The sequence below is a fragment of the Thunnus albacares genome, chromosome 9 (assembly GCF_914725855.1).
Source record: "Thunnus albacares chromosome 9, fThuAlb1.1, whole genome shotgun sequence".
Lineage (NCBI taxonomy): Eukaryota > Metazoa > Chordata > Actinopteri > Scombriformes > Scombridae > Thunnus > Thunnus albacares.
Genome location: NC_058114.1, coordinates 22,483,489 through 22,500,340, shown reverse-complemented (window position 1 = coordinate 22,500,340; position 16,852 = coordinate 22,483,489). Strand labels below are relative to the sequence as shown.

At 40.7% G+C, this 16,852-nt stretch overlaps 1 protein-coding gene across 1 annotated transcript in view; it reads right to left on the bottom strand.

Moving 5' to 3' along the window:
- notch2 (notch receptor 2) overlaps positions 1–16,852 on the bottom strand; it is a 44,347-nt gene that overhangs the window by 26,573 nt on the left and 922 nt on the right. The window contains 1 exon segment of the mRNA XM_044360615.1: positions 5,829–5,910. Within this exon segment, the coding sequence (XP_044216550.1) occupies positions 5,829–5,910 (82 nt within the window).

Genomic DNA, 16,852 nt, shown 5'->3' with positions numbered 1-16,852 from the left:
CAAACATAAAATAACGGAGGAGGTGCTCAGAGGGAGGTGTGAGCTTGATGTCAAATTAATAGAAAAAAAAAAAAAAGACATGAAAGGAAGAAGAAAAAAGAAGAAGGTGAAGAGAGGGCAATGAGGTAGAGGTAAAAGCCCGATAAGCCAGTTACGAGAGAGTGAGGCAGCAGACATACAGAGAGAAAAGGAAGCTGAGCAGTCAGACTGAAAAGCAACAGCGCAGACAGGATAAAGGAGTGCGGAGCAGGGTGGAGTCCAAACTAGGGCCATGTGGTAAAATCTCAGACTGCGTTTAGTAACATGTTCAAAAAGACTTTTCTGCGAGGCTGTGGTACGCAGCACAGGACCCATTTTGCCTCTGAACACTCTTTCAGCCCGCCTGTCCATGTTCTGTCATTATCTAGTTTCTGCGGTTGTTCAAAGTGGAATCTCCGACAATAGGTCTGACGGCCTACAAATGTTCCAAAGTCTACCACGGACTGATTTAGACATTTAAAGCAAACAAGAATATAGGGTACACTTTATCTACATAAGGTCACCTGATAACTGAATTGCTAGTGTTAGCCAAATATTGAATTAATTGCCGCAGCCCACCCAAAGAGATTTGTTGCCAGCTAAAATTGTTTTCTCACTTTGGTCTTTGTTTATTTCAAAAGTCTGCTTTGAACCTCCCACTGGGAAATTAAGAAGTTATTTTCTTGGTTCTGTGATGCATTTCATTTATGTTTGTCTGTTAATAATTCAATGATACATAAAAGCTAAATTTGATTTAAAGTAATAGTTCCTTAGTGAGTGATTTTTTTTTTAATGAACGAAGAGCACATGCAGTCAGCCCAACTTCATACCACCATGCGTGTACAGAGGACATGTGACCTTATGACAACACTGAGGTTCTTTTGACCCCAAAGTGTTACCAACAGCGTGTGACAGGGCGCCAATTGTCACCTAACTGTATGTGGGTTTTCAGTCTGGTTGCTACATTCCCCACTGTTTTGTAAGGCTTCCTCTTTCTTGGGCCTAATTTCAATGTCTAAGTCTCCCAGCGGCGTCATGTGCATCTGCGTGTTTGTGTTTTACCATTTGTTTGTTTATTTTTGTGTGTGTAAGTGTATCTTCTATCATGGTGACCCTCAAAGACAGATTGAAATCACAATGACCACTGACAGCACGCCACGATGACCACTCTCAATCTAATGAGTTGGCACTAGCGATGAAAGGATAAGTAAATGAACCAATTAGTCAATTGACAGAAAATCAGCAATGGTGATAATAGATTCATCTTTTAACTCATATACTGAGCACAAATGCAAGAATTTTACTGATGTCAAGATTTTCAAATGTTTACAGCTTTTTGAATATCTGATTAATATATGATGAATTGATTATATTTTGTTGCAGCCCTGACTGGCCCTGATGAACAGTCTAGTGTCATCATGAGCATCTACGTCTCCACTATCCAAACACTGAATCTAATGTTAGCTGCACTTCAGACCTCTCAGTGCCAGCATGTGAACTTGCCCTAGGCTCAAGGTGCCCCTGACTCTCCAGACGCTCGCGCACATACACACACACACACACACACACACACACACACACACAGAGTAAATACACAAACATATACACAAAGAAACTCTTATCCTTGTGGTTCCAGTCTCAACCACATATACAGTGCTGTTAGCGGGCCTGTGAGAAGGAGAGTAAGTAAAAGCAGGAAATCACTGCCGTGGCTTCCAATCTCCTACACTGGGGTTTGCTTACTTAAGTTTAGATCATATGCCTAACCTAGTTAAAATCTGTGTGAGCGTGCGTGCGTACGTGTGTGTGTGTGTCTGATAGATTGGGTGCTGCGTCTACAGTGGAGGAGTTGAGCAGAGAGGAGTGACTGGCCTAAAGCGCTCCCATCTTTATTCTTTGTCTACTTTCTCCTCCCTTGTTCCTCTTTTTGCCCCAGTCCGCCTGTTTTAACCTAATGACACAAGACTTAGACAACAACAACAACAACAACAGAGAAAGTACTATGAGCACACAGATATGAATGGAAGATAGAAAGTATGGCTTTAATAAAGGCAAAAAGGTGAAAGTATTAAATTAGCACAATGATGCCAGAGGCAAATGGACAGATGGTTAAATAGAAACAAAGAATAGATAATAGGGATAGTAGTGAAAAGAGTTTTGAGCTGTAGAAGGATTAAGAGGCCAGGTGAGTTGTGTCCGGAGGCATCTAAATCCCTGAATCAGAGGGAGAGACTGAGGCATGGATGGATGAGTGACAGTTTGATGAAGGAGACATAGCAAGAGGGAAATTACACTCCCTCTCCGCTCCGCTTCTCCGTTCTCTGCCTTCCCCCGCCCGCTCTCCTCACTGCTCTCTCATCATTAGTAAGGAGTTGTGCCTCAAGGTTTTCCTCCTCGAATTACCTGAAAAGAGACATTCTCTTTTCTTTTGGCCCTTTCTCTTCCTCTATCTGCCCTGCAGGCAAATTCTACTTGTCAGATCAAACAGGCAGCCGGGCGACACAACACAGTATCTCTCTCCCCTCACTCTTAAGAGGAACTTCTTCTTTTTTTTTTTTTTTTTAAATAAACATAAAGGCATGACAGTGACTGTAAGAGAAAAAGAGAGAAAAAAGAGGCATTGAGAGGGAGGGAGAGTTAATCAGTTTGCACCATTGCCTAACGGTAGACAAAGGGATCTTGTTCTGGAGCAAAACAGGGTTTGGACAGCATAACGTGTGTAGCCTCACTCTTGTTTGGACTGCTCAGGTATGGACTTAGTGAGCCAGACCCCATGTTAGTGACAGGAATCCTCAAATAAACAAGATCAGCGTTTTTAAGCTCTCAAACAATATTTTATCAGAATATACTGCATGTACAGGATGTATCCCTTCAGCAATGACGTACACAACAAATAGCAACCGAGCAATCTCATGACATTCACAGATACACACTCACACACACCTTTTTCTCACACTCAAGGCTGATGGCTTGCAGTGTCACCGGTTAGACAGCTTTTCTGCACCCTGCCCTGCAAGGCAGTTTGTCAACCTCTCCCATGCACTGCGACTCTCTAACACAACATTCTTAACGTCCAAAATGAGACACCTGAATTGAACTTGCTATGGGAAAAATCTCCAAGACATTTTAAAATATGCCTCTTATGGAAATTACTATGTAGTGAGGTACATGTGAGCACACATATGTCTCCAGTCTACCCTCTAAAAGTTTCCCTTCTCCTTTTTATTTCTCTCTAAAATGAAAAAAGTAGCAAAGCCTAAGTTGTGAAATGTCTGTAAAAAGGAATTAAACAGTGAAAAACAGACACTTACATATGACTAGAGTAGTTCTATGTTTTTCAGAGTTTTCTGGATGTATGAGATCCCTGCAGAGGAGGCACTGGAGGCAAGTTAAAAAAAACGACTACATGCACAGAAGCCTGTTTGGTTGTTAATCAAAACAGAGCATCATCTCCACTGTGAAGTTGTTTCATTAGTGATATCGAACAAAAACAATACACCTACACCTGCATCTATGTATGAACATTATTTTCCTGTTATTACATAAACTGAAAAAAGTTAAAAACATGAATATACCTGTTTTTGCTTCACACTTAGAGCATCAAACACATGCTGATTAACTGAACTGAACTAGAAACGCTTTGAAATGTCTTGGAAAAACAGATTCAACTCTCCATCAGTTGTCCACAGTGGTGCCTTTTACTCATACTAGCGGATCATATTAACTGTATGCCTAATTATGCAGTTACTCAAAGTCTGACCCCAGAAGCCTTCCATGTGACATAATTAAGCTGGTCCGAGCCAAAAGGCCACAGTGACTGTTTACTTACAACCGGCTGCCTTTAATACACTGAGGAGACTAATAAACACAAAATTAGATTTTACACAATGAGCCTTTTGACCAGCAGCACAGTGCAGACAAGCCAGACAGAGGCTAGTGCGTGCATCTGTGTGCACACTTGTGTGTATGAATAGTTGTCCATGTTTGCTTGTGGATGGCAGAAAAAAATGACTGACTAGTTAATCAGTATAACAGTAGGCCTGCTCTCTGTCAGCTGACTCTTCTAAACTGAAAGACTCTTCTCTGTGTGTCTTGAGGGCGAGAGGCCCCTCTACTGTTTTTCTGTTTATCATCAATATCATCATTTCATTGAGCAAAAATTGAACTTAAAGCTCAAAAATTGAGACATCTTGGCTGAGTAAGAGCAAGAGTAAATACAAGAGAAATTTAATAGGACCAAACTCTTCGAAAATTAAATAATTGTGCAAATAAATAAACAAAAAAATGATTACATGTAATTTCAACAGCGATTAAATAGTAGTTAAGTTAATAACAGAACCTAAAATAATGTGGTCAAGCCTTCTTTAACTGCAGCAAATGATTTAAGTGTTTCACTGACACATGTAAAAGTAACTATTGGCATATACCTGCTGTTATACCGATACAGTACTGTATGCTTGTCTGCCCACATTAAGAACACGGCTCTGAATTCGGGCCTGTTGTTTGAAAAGCATCTAGCCAAGACAATCTAATCATGTTTCCTCTACCTAAAAAACATTTCCAAAATTAAAAACTGCCTGGCTTGAGCCATTAAATCTTTATTACTGGCATAAACCACACATACATCACCTGGCTCAAACTTGTTAAAAATGTGGCAGTCATTAACTAACTAACCAGTGATAACAAAACCACACCGCATCACACCCATCCTGCCCTCGCTTCAATGGCTGTCTGTAAGGTTAAGAGTTGACTGTAAGATCCTTTTGTCTATAGAAATACAATAATTGACGTTGAATAAAAAAATTTTGATCAGATTTCTCATCATCATGAAGACGCCCAAGTCAAGCGTACTCACACACACGTACATACACACACGGACAATGAGCCTATCTGCACTCGCAGTACGTCTATCTGACTTTCAATTAGACGGAGGGAATGTCAAACACTGATTGAGGAATGTTGCTTTCTGCTTCCCTTTTAACAGAAGTAGCAGAGTGTTGAAATTCCAAAAACTCTGGGAACAGACACACAGTGTGATTCACATCACATCTGATGAAACATGATCAGGTTCATGAACTGGCTATGGTGTGTTTTCATTGAGAATTTGGCTCGGGAGTGGCAATGCAATTATAAAGATAGCTCAGTCTTAATTACAAACTAGCTAAGCTGTCAGAGAGTGGAAGACATAGATCAAACAGGCCAATGGGCTCCTTTACTCTGAAGCACTTTTCCTTAATGGACTGATTGCACCACTGGTAGTAGTTACATGCAGGTTATTTCGAGTTTCCGCAGTAACCTGTGTCAGGAAACAAGAGGCTACACTAACATGCGTGGCAACAATTAATAGCCTTCTTGTCATTTTGATTAAATCAACCAACTTTCAGATTATTTTTTCTCATCAACTGCACTCAATAGTTTGTTTCTCATGTAATAAAAATGTCTTACTGCCTTGAAATCCCCCAGCAACAGCAAATCAGTGGGCAGTAAAATATGCTGGCAACTCTTAGAGCTATCAATTCTATAGCAACAAGAGAATAAGTAACAAAACCCCTGAAATGTCCTAAATAACATCTTGGAGGTGGAAATGTGTGTATTGGTATTGTTCCCAGTACTGGTGTACTTTGTCAGACAGAGCAGTCTTTTATTCCCCCTTCCGTGCCTGAGCAAAACCTCATGGTCTCGTAGACAGGCTGGGGTTGATCTAAAAATCCTATTTCTGTACTGGCTTTCACATCCAACAATCCCCTTATGAGGAGTTTCTATTGCTGTGTTCACAGTTTTTGGTCACAGACTCGGCCAGTCAACCTTACCTGCAGTATCCAGTGCCGTTGTTAAAGGTCAGACACGTAGCGTTGTTAACACAAGGCGCCTTATCATCCACGCACTGCAGAGCTGCAAAGAGAAAAAAGACAAGTTAGAAAATGGACAAACAGAGAAGCAATTCATCTGCAAAATGTTCAGTTGTTGTACCACTTCAGAGTATGAATGATTATCTACATAGCTTGAAACGGTAAGGAGTTATAGTAGTTTCAGGAGCATTCATTCAAAAAATATCTAGATTTGTATATTACACAAATGTTTGCTCCTGAGTCACTCAGTTATCCGCTCTAAAGGGGAACCTGGTTTAAAGGGTATGCGTCTTTCTAGACACAGAAATACAGAGACACCATGATGACGATAATGTCCTAATGCATCATGTGCCAAAAACTAAAAATACTATTTTTATGAATATCCCAAAAATAATGTATTCCTATATATAAACTAACCTAAATTACTTTCTCATAAGCTGGCTAGCTTTATGTGTGTTTCATTGCTGCTGAATTTCAAATTTGGCACTGCTCAAAACTCACTCAGGTTTCCCCTGGAAAATTGGTGAGCGAAGGTGGTGAGCAAAGGTGGTAAACTCCCCCCCAAAAGCAAGCATGCACACACTCTCTACCCCTATGAGGGAAACCCTCCACTTAGCCTAAGTTTCTTCTCCTTCCTCTCACCCTTACAAAGAGATATTACAGGGGGCTCGTCACCTATCTAGCCAACTATGCAGAGCCAGCCTGAAATCAGCCTGTGGTCACAGGGCGGCCGGATGGGCACGCAGACAGAAATGAGCCTTGACGAAGTCAACAAAGCCCAACTATCTCCCTGCCAGTGAGACACTCATATCCAGACACATCAGCCATTGTGTGGCCTTCTAGCCACCAAAGACACATGGCTCAAGTGGTCTTCACGCACACTATGCCAGGCCAATATGCCAAATAGAAGTGTGGTGTTCTCAGTCTTTATTTATCAATGTGATATGGTAACCAGATGAAGAGAACCACTGTTAAGTGTGTGAGATTAATTGAGCAAAACTGCTACAGATCATTAGTGCTGGTTGTACAAATGTTGCTATATTAACATTTTGTTTCATTCATAGTCTCACATGTTAATGTGGTTATGTGATGAATCCTCACTCTGTACAGAGCTCTTTTTACAAAACTGAGGCTAGGTCAGCTGATTTCAAAGAAACGCCAACAATGTCTTTACAAAACAGTCATTGCATTACAGGAAGTGCGCTCAGCAGTGGTGTTACTTCCTGCACATAGATTAATCACAGAGTCACTTAAGTTGAGCAGTGCTTGTGAGGACACTTCTACATATTATTAACTCGACTTCATATTGATTTTGCAGTGTTAAAAGTTTGACACATGTAATTAGTTCATTTTCAAGTGCTGTACATTCAGGGTCCAGTAGCCTATCTGAATTGGTTTGGTCAGAGAGTGACTAATGCCTTAGAGCCAGGCTGACAGACATAGTCCATTAGACATGGGGATACCCATCCATAAACCACTGTGAAATTCCTAATCCCAACACGCACGCACACATACGCATGCCTCTATGTGCACACTTGCACAGTCACCCACTCTAATAGTGTGAGTTGATATCAGCACTACTGCTGCAGTACATGAAACCACAAAAAAAATAGTGTGCTCTTTTGCTACTATTTCTGTTCTGAGAAGACATATGGTATGCAAACTTGCTGCAAGTCAAGAGATGAAAATAGTGCACACATAAAAAAGCACTATAGACAGCAAGCAATCCATACATCTGTGGTTAGACCTTAGACACACCAATACTTTCACTTTTGGTTTTGATCACATTTAAGTTCAAATTTGACACAAAATCGTGTTTAATCTGCTTTAAATGAGTAGATGATCATAAACAGGGCATAAAATTTGATTATTGCACAGTACATCTGGGCAACACAGCACAGGGTACGCCAGGATACCAGTCATCTTGAGGACGGCCGACAATTGCAAAATCAGCACAAAAAAAAAGGAGTAACGGTGTGGGGGAGGAGGAATGGAGAGCTGAGAAGACGGCAGCGGGAGTAAAAGAATGGAAGCAAGAGAGCAGAGACCGGAAAAAGCTGCTCTCATCCCACGACTGGTTTGACGAGCTTCCCATGCATGCTGTCGTAATGCCAGACGCAATGATCTTACCAGATTTGGGACAGCCTGCCTCTTATTACGCCATTTTAAAACACACAAACCAATTACCCCATGGGTCAGGTCACCGATTCCCTGACTGGAAGCTTGGAAAAGGTTTCAGCAATCCCTCTCTCTTAAAATAAAAACAAGCAAAATGTTCACACACATCCAAACGACTGACCAGTGTGTAGGAATCCAGGCTCATATCACCAGCAGCAGCGCTGCATCCTCTCTACCTGGGTGTTCTCACACTTCACTATCAATGAACCATGGGTCGGGAAAATTTCCCAGGAATGAGAACCTTGATAAGACCCGATCGACAAAGTCAACAGTGAAACTATGACCAGATGATGTGAGCCGAGAAGAAACACACAGATTTTGACCAAATGGTTACTATTATCTTCATTTGTATTCTCAGTCACTCCCACCTCATCTTGCAGCTGAGTATCTGTGTTTGTTTGTGTCTGTGTGTGTAAAGGAGAGGAAGGGGAGAGGAGTTTAAGTAGAGAACAAAAGCAGAATGAGAGCAGGAGATTTACAGTGTCTGCAGTCTGGTGGGACTGGGAGGAAAGCTGGGTGTGATAATAACAATCTGAGCCTTTCAGTGGCAAAAACAAGCACTTTTAGTGGATGTACATTGATGGTCTGCAATCGCACCGAGGGATTACATAGCAGCCTGTTTTGCAGCTGCCGGCTGCAGTGCTCTCGCTCAATACTGGAAAAGTTTCAAACATTGTTGTCCCTATTAGTCACCAGGTTGAAAAATACTGAAGTTTTCCTTTAATGTAAATCGGTGCATGTTTGGAAGAGGCTTTAGTAACTTTATTAGTACAAACATTGGAACAAAGTGTATTAAATATAAAAGGAAGATAAAACTAATCTGATAAATTTAAATAGTTTAGATGCACTTGTTGTGCTGGTGAGGAGCAAAAGAATTGGCTGTGAGTTTCAGTGCGTATATGTGGAAAAAGACAACTATTCACTTTGTTGCTGCCTGGAAAATCAGAGAGTGCACCCGAGCAGTAGCACAAAGTTTCCATCCACCTGTTATATGCACATTTAAAAAAAAAAAAAAAGCTGCAAAACAGCCAGAACGTCACTCAAGGTTGTCGTTTTGAAAAAAAAAAACGCTGAGCTATAGACTTGTTGTTATGGTACCTGCTTTGGGTTATTGTACTGTAGAAAAAGGTATTAAGTCATGCCTCAACTCCACCAGAAAACCTAAAAGTAAGGATATAAATAGCAGAGGTGTCTGAGGTACATGTGACCACAGAGTCGCTGGTGTTATTTCAGGTTAAATGTCAACACTTTCTGTATCATCATGCTTGCTACTGAAAGCACCACAGAGTAGAGGTGGACCAGAAGAGACGTTTGATTAGAAAACGAAACACACATAATGAACACATCATGAATTCCTACTTTTTTTGGGACTTTACATCAAAAATGTTGTTAGTCAGAGAAGTCAGCATGAGTTTTGGACAATATAAAACGTGTCAGTTAAGTAATCAGCCAATGTTCACCTGATATAACCTTGTCCAGCCCCAGGGTTCAACGTTGCGAGACACTCTCTAGTTCCCAGTGTATTTAGAGTATTGACAAAAGGCAGGCCTCATCATTGCCATCAACATAAATAAGGATGACACTAATTACCCTGTCAAAGTTTTAAAGCAGACTGCCTCATCTAAATCCTCTGGATGTACCCACCCAGTACTGTGCAGAGCGGAAACCTGGAAGCTTCCAGTGGCTTTCAATACTTTTGTGTTTATTTAGAATATTACAACAGGTGAAAATAATACAAAAATACCAAGTGAAATTTTAGTTTTAAAAATACAGTTTGAAGCTCTCTGTTAGCTATTTGCTTTTCTTACTAAGAATATAGAATTATGAATTATAATTCTGAGGGACTCTTGTGCATAATCAGCAGCTCAGTGTACGTCTTTCTAATTTTCTTTTCACTTTCTATTACTAGAGGCATTTATTGAACTGTCCTCATTGAAAGAGGACCTTGGTTTTTTGTGAACTGCGGTAAAATGTGTCATTTTGTAGCTGAAACCACGACTACTTTTAGAATCAATATATATATATTTTTCTATAAAATCTGTGAAAACTGACAAAACTTAAGCCTTCAGTATGAAAAAAGTCTTCTTTTTTAAAAAAGAAGACAAATCACAGCCCTTAATGGTCTAGACAACAAAATGAGAGCGGGAGTCCGTTGTGTTCGGCTGGCGTTACGCCGGTCCCTCCCTCAGCACTCGCCTCTGCTTTGTCACAGACACCACAGCAGGTCCCCGGGGAGATCCAGCAATGTCATGAGGAGGAAAAAAAGAATGAGGCAGAGAGGCTGTCAAAGAAGCAGAAAGAGGAGGGGTAAGGGAGGCCGAAAGAACAAGTCAGAGACGGACGGGCTTTGAGCTAATAGCTGAGGATTGCGATGGGGAAGTAATTACGAAACTACAGACAAAGACTGCACACGAATGGATGTCCCTGAGCCCTGGCACACATCCATGTAGCGGAGGGCAGGAAGTTGTTCGCACTGAGTGAGGAAGTAACCCCATTTCCTGGAATTGCTGTACAAGCCTCTATATCCAGCAGGCCAAACAGTCGTCATGGTAACTTGCAATAAAATACCCTTTGCTCAGCATGGAAGGAGGGAGATGAGGCTCAAACTAAACACCATTACCCTGAGGGAAGCTTTACTGGCCCACACAGACTGCAGCAGAACCAAGCAGAGGAACCAAGCTGGGGCTTTAAGGTCTTGTTCGCCGAGGTCAGGTTTGGTTTGAGGGTGGTGACAGAAACAGCAAAAGTGTGTGATCACTAGGGATGTCTTCTGTTTGGACAATCTGAGGCATTTTTAATGCAACAGTATCAGCTATGTAAAGTTAAATTAATTTCTAACCCTTTGTTTTCTATAACCCACTGCACTCCAGGTACAGACGCCCAACATTAAATCACTGAAACCTTTTCCTGAACCTATGCAAAATAATTCCATGGGACTAGCATAAGAGATATGAAGCAAACAGTAGTTGCAATTGATCAAAATCTGATTATGATAGGGGACAAAAATTGATTGGGAGAAGTGATTACCCTGCTGACCTGCTGACCAACTGAGACGGATGCTTTACTTTTGTGATTACTTGGAGAAGTTGGGAGAGTCTCATCCAAAGCTGAGTGTATCAAGCAGGACTGAACTACTTTGGTACAACAGGACACACTGCTGGCTTGCTTGCATGTATGTATGTGTGTGTGTGTGTGAGTGTGTGTGTGTGTGGGAGTGTGTGTTGAGGGAGAAAAAGACAGACAGAAAGTGTGAGAGCAGACCAGACAAATTCAGGGACTTTCCCTTGCTCATTCATGTCCAAACTTTTTTTTTCTCCTTCATTTTTTTGTTACAATAAAAAAGAAAAATCTGGGCTATTGTGCAGACTTGTTCAGTTACATTCACACCACTATCAGATTGTTTTAACTGTAGCTTGGACTATTTTTAGGCTTTCATTCATTACTGGAATCTACGACAGACTGTGCCCATAAATATATTCATTTAAAATATGTCAACAACGATGACGTAAAATAATGTCTTCATGATAACACAACTCACTTTAATATTCTAACTGACACATGGCCTGACCATAGCCAATATGGACAAGATTAATAATTATCAAAGTATTATCTCAATGTTAATATGCTATGACGCTATGAAGCACATGATAAAGAGTCAAGAGTGTTGTGATAGACTATGAAAACATTTAGTACTCATTTAGTTCAGAATTGAACCAACAATATCTGAACAACAATGATCAATGACAACAATGAAAAACCATATCTCAATATGAGAATTTTTTTTATCATATCAAGATTCATGGTTGGTTAACCACTGACCTTCTTTTCCCCCCTTGTATTTTTTCTCCAGACTCACAGTCAAATGTGCAAAAAAAAAAAAAAAAAGACCGGACAGACAAGTACAGTCAAGTTAATTCACATCCACATGCAAATACTGAAATGAGATTGATTATAAACCACAACTCAAACATTGGACAAAATCAATACTGCCACCCATTATTACAAAGGATTTATTCTTAAAGCTTTTCTGTGTAGTTTCCCTCCCTCTCGTACCTGATGTGCCCTGCTTGGTTCATTACTCCATGTGCCCTGCCTGATTGTCTCCAGGATTACAGGGCTGTGTTGGCCAAGGAATGCAGGCTGCAGTAATTCCCTGTTAATTTGCTAACCTGTTCAACAGTGCAGACACAACGCTCTGTAATCCCCTCGACCTTCACAGCCGCATACACCACCTCCTATAGTAACAGTGCATGTGGTTCATGTGGTGAACGCACCTAGCTTCATTCACATTTCGACTGGCTTTTATTTAATGCGTGAGGATCAAGGTCACTATGAGCAAACTGGCTAAGAAGGCATTGGCACTGCATTGGCGCTGAGAAGCAAAATGGAGAAAGGCCCGTAACTAACTCACCTTGCGCTACGCATTTCAACTTCAAGACCTTAATCACGCTAGGTCTAAGTTTACATCTATTCTAAGCCAGCATGGCTAAAGAGGCACACACAAACATGCACTAACATAAGTCTCAAGTGTGTATGGAAACGCAGACACACATACATCTGGAGCACAGGGCACAAACCTTCAGCCACTAACTCATACAGTGCTACACATTATTTACTACTCTTTCCCACTACAAACAACATGCATGAGACTGAAACATATGTGGAGGCCTGGTTTTCTCATGCAGCGTGCAGACTGGGTGTGATAACGTATGTCAAGTCGATGGATTCTATTCATTTTCTACGGAGTTGACAGACTGCTCGGCATATCTTTTCTTGCATAAACACGATTCGTAACGCACCGCGCTCACAAAACTCAGATCAAACTGTCAAACTAGGCAATGCTGATCAAACATTAATCAAGATTCTGTTACTGCATTGCCTATTTCTCGCCTCATATGTTTTCAGAGACATATTTTAGTGTACTGTTTAGCTGTTTAGATGAGCCAAAACTAAGCACTGTCCAACTCGCAGTACTTCACCCACCACGTCACCCACCAGCTGGAGCATTTAGTGGCCCTGTGTGCGTGCAGATGCGTCCTCGTCGGAGGCGGTCTGCGCGCCGCATAATTACACTACTAATCAAAAGGGTGGGGAAGGAAGAATGAATATAACATGAACACACTATAGCAAAGTCAAGTGTATCTCACTGAGACTACGGACAAGAAGAGAAAAGAAAGAAACCAAAGGGAAAGCTGTGATGGTGTCGCAGGAAGGATGTCTTAAGCCACATTAATAACACAGCCACAAGGCAGTGGGTAGAGCTGGTGGTCAGTAAATAATCCAGTGTTGTGGGCAGCTCAATAAATATCTTTGTCTTCAGAGCACAGGGCAAAGCATGGCACAGATAAATCACATTTCACACCAGGCACCAGCTTGGGTCAAATGCAAGTAAACCATGGGCGGCACAATTGCTGGCCTTTGTCAGTTTGTATCCACAATGCCATACATACACACACGCAAATAGATACACACACGCATGTCAGCTGTCTGCCGTTTGCACTCTGCAAATATATGCAACCATCCACATGCCCACACCATGGGGGCAACACTATGTCGTGTGCCACAACGCTTCCTCAAGAATTAGACTGTAGTATTAATTATGTTCCTGCATCAACACAGAAGGGCTACAGTATAATTTCATGTAAAGTGTAAAATCATGAATTAAGTATGTATGAGCTAGAGATGCACCGATATTGATATTGAGATTGAGATCAGATATCAGGCCATTACCGACTCAAACAGCTGGATTGGGTATTGGTGACAGTGGGGTGATCTGGTATCAGATGCCTTTATTTTAGTAAATAACAATTCAGTTAATTTATATCTATTTATTTATTTGTTACATTTTGTTTTACAAAGTTTGGGCAGCAATGTTTAAGCCAAGCCTGATTTTGCCTTGTACATAAAAAAATGATCCCAGCCTCTTGCACACAGTGAAGCATAGCCCAGGTCTCGGTATCGGGACTGGAAAAGTCAGATTAGTGCATCCCTAGTATAAGCATTTATTCTTTTTAGGAAATATTACGTTGAGTATTGTTGAGGGCAAAGCAAACTGCAAGGACTTGTTGACAAATGACAATGAGCCTTCTGGTATGTTGTTACAAGTAGTTTAGGAATGTGTCACAAACTAGAATACAGACAGTGCCACCTACGTAATACAATACAATGATTTATGTAGCACAGGGAGTGTCTTATGCCCCATTTCCACTAACTCAGGAATAATATACTTTAGTCATACTGCTGCATGCAATGTTGTGATTATAAATGCATTTCCACTGCATCCTCACAGCGGGGCATCATTATTGTGACCTGCAATATTGTGCTCCTCTGCAGGAGTAAAGTCAAACTTTTGGCATCACCCCAACTGAGCTGTGATGCACCAAATTGATTGGTTTAACATTTGTGATCATGCAGGTGACAGGATAGGAAGCATCACTTTGAAATGTTTATGTTCAGCAGATTGCAGCTCTTTTCTGATCCATTCTCATTTGCCATGTTTGAGGTGTAATTATTGTCATGTTAAGATACTGCTAATGCAAATCTACAGCTTGTTGTGAAGCAGCTACAGGAAATGCAGCCATTTTTGTCACATCATTTAGAAACCACCTGCCAGCTCCTTGTTTGATATAAAATGGTCTCCACAGCAACATACAGGCGTTTTTTCCCACATTTTTGTTAGTGAATTGTTTTCAAATATTGCAAACAAGAAATAGTAAAACAAGAAACATCCACAGGGAACTGGTGAGATTCAGCCTGCGGGTGACAACCGCTTATTGCAGCCTGGGTAGACCTCAACCTCCCTCATGTCATCAAGGCAAGCAACACCTTCTACCCTGTCATATGGAAAAACCACTATTACTGTGCACAGCTTGTGATTGCACACGATATGGCAGAGAACACTACAGCACATTCTCCCAACAATATAGAAGTTCAGCATTAGCGGGAAATAGTAAAGGTGAGGATGAGGACAGGCAGGAAAAGACTATTATGGTGTGGAAGAAATGTGTGTGTGTGTGTGTGTGTGTGTCTGTGTCAGAGAGAGAAAGAGAGGGAAAGAGAGAAAGAGAGAGAGGTAGAGAAAGACAGAGAGGGAAAGAGAGGGAGGGAGGAATGTCAAACACCAACAACATTCCACTGCTTCTCCTTGCACCGCCTGCAGCACTTTTACATTGTCTTTTCTTCTTTTGTGTAACTTCTCTGTTCACAAGTCACCTATAGTCCATGAAAAAACGTGAGAAAGAATAGCAGAGCTGCATGTATCGACTCTGGGCTCAAAAAGCATGTGAGATTAAGTCAGTTTCACTATCTGGCACACTTAGGTAAAGGCTAAATAGGCTAAAAGAGTTTTCTTATCGCACAGGCCTTTAATCAAAAATTAAATAAGACCTGACTCTTGAAATAGGCATCTTGGCCAAAACTCACCAATATTCTGACTAACCATACCTGAAAATTTGACATTTAGTTTTAGATAATCAAATATGACAGCCATGGATAAGATGAGATTCAGGGTAAACCCACCTAACCCCTCTTTAAGATAAGTGCAGATAAAACTTTACTGATCCCCAGGAAATTTTGCATTAAGGTTTTATATTATTAAAACAGAGATATTCAACTGTGTTTACGTACCTCTGTATTTGCTGAACATACTCATACTTTTATTAAAGAAGATATTATTACACATTACGGAGAAAAACAACTTTTCGTATTTTAGCATATTTTGTTATGTCTCAAGCATGATCTCTTTGTAAACAACCCAACATTACAAAACAGACTAATGGGAATAGCCTGAAGGAAATCAATACTGTTTGTGACTTTTTGTTTTTTGGAACTGACCTTGAACTAATTAGGCCTCTAACTGGGAAAATGCCTCACATTTGTGTAACAACTGAATTAATAGATACCATTTTACCAATGTGTTCAAAAGTTGGTCTACCAGAACTTGTTTTCAGATGCTCTTTGATAGTGTGAGCCAAAATGCCCAAGAATACTAATTATTTAGTAATTAATTAAGTAATTCATTCTCCATTGTGAGCTGACTGTGTATTTCAGGAGTGGCTATTGGACTCTAATTAGTGAATACTAATGAGTACTGACAGAGTAAAGACAGGTGCACTGCGTGGGTAAACCAGTTGTCCCTAAATGATCTATTACACAGATCCAAGTACAGATGCCTAATTAGAGTGACTCTTTCTAAGAAAGTGAAAAAGTCACCATTTCCCAATTCTCACTTACACCTACTTCATCTGAATATTTTATCTTTTAGGGCATTTACAGTGAGTGCACTTGCCTGACAATTTACCCAAAATGCAGAGATGTAGGGCAATCAGATACTGTTGACCATCTAAAAAGTTAGCTTCTTCCTGAAACTCTATTTAACTGTGATTATTTTGGTGAATATTTGTCCTGTGATCTGCCTTTTATCTGCTTCTTCATCACTGTCAGCTCTCCTAATTCAGCAGGGCAGTCTAGACATGGTTAAGTGTCCATTTTGAATTCTTTCGCTCTCGCTGTTTAACATCTGGGCAGCTGTGCTGCTCAGACAGAGCAGACTTGTAGGCAATAGTATCCATATCAATCAGACCATACCCCTCTGAATCAGACACAGAGCGACGTTAGCTTCACTTTCAGAGGCCTTGTGGAGGTTCACAATAAACTGAAGTATTTGAAACTATGTGGATATGATAAAGTATTAAGAATAAAATTAGTTAGTGATAACACAGACAGAAAAAATACTGCAAAGTTAACGTTCTTAAAGGTGAGTCTTACAGTGACACACTAAACCCCAGCAGGATGTTATAATAAAATAG